The sequence below is a fragment of the Somniosus microcephalus genome, chromosome 9, assembly GCF_052327205.1.
Source record: "Somniosus microcephalus isolate GS21.2 chromosome 9, FLI_Smic_1.0, whole genome shotgun sequence".
NCBI lineage: Eukaryota > Metazoa > Chordata > Chondrichthyes > Squaliformes > Somniosidae > Somniosus > Somniosus microcephalus.
The window spans coordinates 220,789,240-220,795,239 of record NC_140995.1 but is presented as its reverse complement, the minus strand read 5'-3'; the positions used below and the strand labels follow the sequence as shown (position 1 = coordinate 220,795,239).

Here is a 6,000-nt window from a genome sequence, read left to right as displayed (position 1 = left end):
GGAAGTGTCCTCAGCCAACTATCTTCAGTATCAATGGGCTTCCGTCCATCACGCGGTCAGCAGTGGGGCTGTTTGCTGACAATTCGGCTCCATTCACTAGTCCTCCCATAATGAAGCAGCAGGATCTGGATTCAGGGTTGGTCTGGCATGCGGTAGATACTATTCACACTGCTTAAGTGCCAGGTAATGACCGTCAAGAGCAAGAAAAAGACCAAACATCTCCTGCCTGACCTTCAAAGACATCACCATTGCCAAGTCTTCCACCATCAACACCTTGCATAGTATTTACAGCAACAAAACAGGCCCAGCCTGTTTAATCTTTACTGATAGGTATAACCTCTCAGTTCTTGTAACATGTGGAAGCGGACACACTCAATGTTTTCAAGGGGAGACTGGATAGGCACTTGAGGGAAATAAACTTGCAGGGCTATGGGGATAGAGCAGGGGAATGGGACTGACTGGATTGCTCTAGAGAGCTAGCACGGACTCGATGGGCAGAATGGCCTCCTTCTGTGCCATTATGATTCTGTTAGTAAATCTTTTTTTGCACCTGCTCCAGTGCCTCCAAATCCTTTTTATAATCTGCAGACCAGAACTGTTCACAGTACTCCAAGTGTGGTCTAACCTAGCTTCTATACAAGTTTAACATAACTGCTCTACTTTTCAATTCTATCCCTCTAGAAATGAACCCGTGCTTTGTATGCTTTTTAAAAAAAAAGGTCTTATTAACCTGCGTCGCTACTTTTACTGATTTGTGTATCTGTAACCCCAGATCCCTCTGGTCCTCAACCTGATTTAGACACTTCCTTTCTTGGAGTATGTGGCCTCCTTATTCTTCCGACCAAAAATGTACCAGCTCACACTTATCAATATTGAAGTTGATTTGCCAATTGCTCGGCCATTCAGCAAGTTTATTCATGTACTTTATATCAGTCCTCCTCTCTATATACCCCCCAATTTGGTATTATCCACAAATTTTGAAATTGTACTTCCGATTCCAGAGTCCAAATCATTTATGTAAATGGTGAACAACAGTGGTCCCAGCACCGATCCTTGTGGAACACCACTTCCCACCGTCTGCCAATCTGAGTAACTACCTTTAACCCCGAATCTGTTTTCTGTTTTGTAACCAGCTTGCTATCTATTCTGCTACTTGTCCCCCGACGCCATGTGTTCTGACCTTAGTCATGAGTCTACTATGCGGTACCTTATCCAAGTCCTTTTGAAAATCCAAATATCTTACTCCTACCGCATTGCTGTTATCTATCCTTTGTGTTACTTCTTCAAAGAATTAAATAAGGTTGGTCAAGCATGACCTTCCCTTTTGAAATCTGTGCCGACTACTCTATTATATTTTCAGTTTCTAGATGTTTTTCTATTCCATCAGAGTAAGGATTCCATTATCTTTCCTACCACCATACAAAAAGTCTTGTATCTAACCCGTTTTTTTCGGTCACATATAAAGATTGTAACACAATACAAGTGGAAACAATTATAAAATTTGCAAGGAAAGAATGAAACGTGCCCATACAGTAACATTTTCTGTTTGAAATAAATGTAACAACGTTCTCCCTGTGCCGATGGGAGAAGCCTGACCCTTGATTTCAAGCAGGCTCACAGGCCTATCGATCAACTAAAAAGAGTCGCAAGGTAACAGGCTACAGATCCCATCGTGCACCTGTGCCCACAGCAAGACTGGCCATTCACTGAGCAACCAGTTTGTAAACCCCACCATAGAATCATGGAAAATGTCTTCCTGTAAAATAAAATCTCCCAGATGATTTTTTTTGTGAATAAAACATCAGAAGTAACTTTAAAAGCAAAAACATGTATCTGATCGGCAACAGATAGAGCCAAGTAGAAAACTGTGAGTGTGAAAGGACTGAGGCAGGAATGACTCGAATGAGTCTTTGTGTTTCCTAATGTATTTTCAATGGATATGCCAGCTGTATTTACCTTGATATTCAGAACTCAAAACACACCATTGTTGACATAAACAGCAGCAAATTCTGGAAGGACTGTGCTGTTATTCAAGTGCGGAGGACAGTTGTGACAAAAATGTACTTTCTACCAGTATTGTGGTTTTAACTTATTTTTTGTATTGCATGAAACAAAAGTCACGCAAAGCATTTTTCAACAAAAAGCAGTCAGTTCAGGAAAGACTCCACAAGGTGAGTTTCTACAACCAGCACAATGGGTTGTAAGGGGTGAATTAACCAGACCCATTTATATGCAATCAGAAACATTTTTGCCTTTATCAAATGTTGCCTTTCCATTCAATGTTGAATAAATAATTATTTGATCTAATGTAGTTAGGAGTGATGCAGTTGTCAGCTGCCTTTTGATTCAGTGCTGCTGAAGAGGGTCCAGTGCCACCTTGACACAGATCCCTATCCACCTTTAACACTCTCGTCTATGACCAATCTTTAGCTCACACCTCCTAATTTATTCTTCTTTGGTTTGGCACCCACTTCCCTTATGCATCTGCGAAGCGCCTTGGAATGCTTTTCTACGTTAAAGGTGCCATATAAATGCAAGTTGTTGATTTGAACTGCAACACTTCTAAACAAGAAAGGAAGTCTTCACAATTATTGATCGCAATTTTCCTTAACTTTAATACACTTATTCATGTCAAAAATCTCACATAAATAATACACATCTCTCGTCTACCCAGTCAGCAAACAGCAGCCACTCCTTTCAAATCCCCGTCTCACCACCACCCCTAACCACACCCCCCCCCACCCCCCGACATGAGAAGATGCCCCAAATTAGTCCAACTAGTGGTGCAGATGAGAACAGACGCGTGGGATGATAATGGGCCCAGGATGTTCAGGTCCCGCAAGCCTTTGTTGTGATCTGAATGTTGTGACCTAAATATCAAACCTCTGCTATTTAGGCCACTTTGATTAGTTGAGATTTTGTGAGCCTACTGATAGAACGTCTAAATGTTTGGGGGACGAGTAAGTCAACTCTCGTTACTTGATGTAATGAAGTTATGAATCCATTGTATTTGCCCAACCAAGGACATATAAAAAAGTGACAGCTTCACAAAATGGTTGCTTGCAGTGCTCAAAAAGAATAAATTTGAAATGTCTCACTTTATTCACCGAGAGAATAAAAGACAGCACTAGCCTATTTTTACAGAGCTTCGCCGCTTTCCTAAGGAACTTGAAAGGAGACCTTTGTTAACTTAGCTTCCCCAGACATTACCACTGCACTTTATAAATGATTGGCAGACACCAATGGTGGGCTGGGGTTCAAATAGTAGGGATAAACAGTTAAAAAAAAAACCGGAGAATGACAGAAATGTTCAGCAGATGTGTCAGTAGCTTGCCATTTCAGGTACTGACCCTCCCTGAAACTTTACCATCTGAAAAGTGTATTTCCAGCATGTTTTTTTAAAAAAAAGCCATGGTCCAAACCCAGACTTCCTTCCAGATCTTCAAAAGGCTGCTTTATGAGCTTTTGATCTGGATAATTTCTTAAGCGTCTTTAGCTTTGTGACGACTGTTAGCTTACCATAAATCCAACCATTAGGGAATGCCACAAACTACTCCGAAAACTTTCCTTAATTGCTGGGCTGATTAATGCTTTGTCACAGTAAAAAAAAAACTGGAAATGCTAGCAGTCGATCTGAGCTCTTGACCTCTGTAGCCAGAAAATACCAGTTCTGATGACCGATCACACACCAAAAGTCTATTTCTCTTTCAGATAATGATCAAATTGCTATGCTTTTTTAGTATTTTATTGCATTATATTTCTTAATTTAGGGACTTCTTCACATAGAGCAATAGAACATTGACGAAAAGCAGAGTGTTTATGGACGGCTCATTTAGGTTGCTACCCATGTGGCCAAGGTGCCCATATATAGAGAGAAAGACCTTAAGCAGGGAAAGAAGTGCCCATGAAGGCCCCATGCTCCACTGCTATACACGGCGGTGATTTTCAGAGTCCGTGCTACCAGAAGGGATCTTAAAATTCATGGTCAGAAAAATGTAGGCAGTGCAGGCCCGAGTATCCAATTTGTGTTGGCAGCCGGCGAGGCTTTGTGCCAACAGCTTGCAATTGTACAATTGACTCCGCACCACTCTGTTTATAAGTTCAACGATTGCAGAAAGGGAAGACGACAAAAGGGTGAAAAGAAAAAGGCTGTCCGTACCTGTCAATGCATCGCGGAGGCAATGATGGTCGCGCACAGAACACCACAACGGCAGCACCAGTAGGATTAGGAATTCAACTAAAAAGCTAATATTCACATTTCTTCCAGCAGGACTCAACCTCCTCCTCACCGCTCACTCTGATTGGAGAGTCTATATGTAAGGCATGATATAATATGGTAGCCAGTACATTTAGTACTGGAATTTAGATTCCCACGAATGGCTTGCATTTGCACCCAAGCTGGTTCACATTCAAAGTGAGGAGGTCAACACCTTTTTGCCATCTCAAATGCCAGATGGGAGAAGGAGTGGGCGTGGGATCATGGCTTGATTTCTGGTGTTGAAAATTCATTGAAAGCCTTCATCATTCAGCTAATTGCCTCCACTGGAGAGATGGAAGGAAGTGGGAAAGTGGAGTTTCATTTAAAAAAGACTTTTGGTGTCTGGTTTTCATTTTAGAAACTTTCACACAATCTACATTAAAAAAAGTCAATCTGGCCCAAAACAAGTATTGAACCCAACACTGTGAAGTTTACATGATATACAAGATATATTTGTACACGGGTAAACTCACTGAGCCTGCGCGCCCTGTCGGTGATAAAGCTACAAGACTGCAGCGTTTATTCTGTGACCAAGGTTACCTTTGAGTGCAGCTCGCCACTGGGAGGATGGGATCATTGAATTTACCCTAAAGCTTCTGATCACGTCTCAAAATGCTTCGCATACAACAGAACTACTTTGAGGTGCAATATGCATTGTTATGCACATGAATGGCCAGTTAATCTGTTTGAGTAGTGTTGATTGAGGGACAAATGTCGGCAAGGACACCTTAAATGCGTTAATATGATGCCATCCCATTCCTGTGCAATTCCTTTGTGCAAGTACACTATAGGAGAACGTTAAACAGCTCAGCGTTAATTGTGCTGCACTCAAGGAGTCTTGTGCTATGAGTTCCTGACCACTTAGGAAACTGCTAAACTCATTTCATTCAGACACATTAACTAGTGATGCATCTGATTGCCAAATGTACCCAAAATGGCTGTCACGTTTGCCTACATAACAAGCGATACAAGAGGTGAACGGTTCTCAGTGATGTGACAACACGGTATATAAAACACAAGTCGTTTTTGCTTACTGAGAACCCTTCATGTCCCATAGGTGAAAAAACAGTGATCCATCCAAACAGCCACCCAGTCCCCTCAAAGTCTGGATTCTCTTTCCCATTCGGTCTTCCTCTTCAGCACAAATACAATTAACTATAAGGAACTTCAGGTCGGTTGAAGCAGTTTTTTTGATGATTTGTTCCTGTCCCCCAACATTAGACTTGACAGCCAAATATGCAATAATTCTGAATTACATTTCAGTTTTGATGAAAAAATATTTCAAGTTAGCATTATTATGGTAAGGAACAGTTTCAAATAAGCACCAGAAAGAAACAAAAAATTAGAGATTTTGCACGGTCAATGAATATTCACACCTTCCTCATCTTTTTCTTTGGTCGCTGATTGAAAACAGGAGAAGAAGCTATCAAGCTGTCAGGTGAATGAGATATATAGCTGCCATCGGAGCCAGCGGTGTTAGGGGTTTGTGGGATGCCAGAGTCACTCATGGCAGACATCGGTTCTTCAAAAACATCGTTGCCCAACACGCCATGAGGAGCTCCGTTGCCTTCTTCATTCTCCTGAGGCTCCATTTTAACTTGAGTTAGGTTCCACAGAGGAGAGCTGCTTACCTCAGGGCCTGAAGGAAACAAATAAGCAAAACACAGTAATTGAATGACTGCCTTTTAAAAAACCATTCTTGGGATGTAAGCGACGATGGCAAGGCTGACATTTACTGGCCA

At 41.6% G+C, this 6,000-nt stretch overlaps 1 protein-coding gene across 4 annotated transcripts in view; it reads right to left on the bottom strand.

Annotated features, from left to right (window-relative positions):
• Positions 1–2,588: 2,588 nt before the first annotated feature.
• The window catches only part of supt7l (SPT7 like, STAGA complex subunit gamma), a 54,536-nt gene continuing 51,124 nt past the window's right edge, over positions 2,589–6,000 (bottom strand). For all 4 annotated transcript variants that reach the window (XM_085997930.1, XM_085997931.1, XM_085997929.1 and 1 more), the window contains exon 5: positions 2,589–5,897. In XM_085997930.1, the coding sequence (XP_085854056.1) occupies positions 5,629–5,897 (269 nt within the window). In that variant the 3' untranslated portion in view covers positions 2,589–5,628. The remainder of the gene's footprint in view (positions 5,898–6,000) is intronic.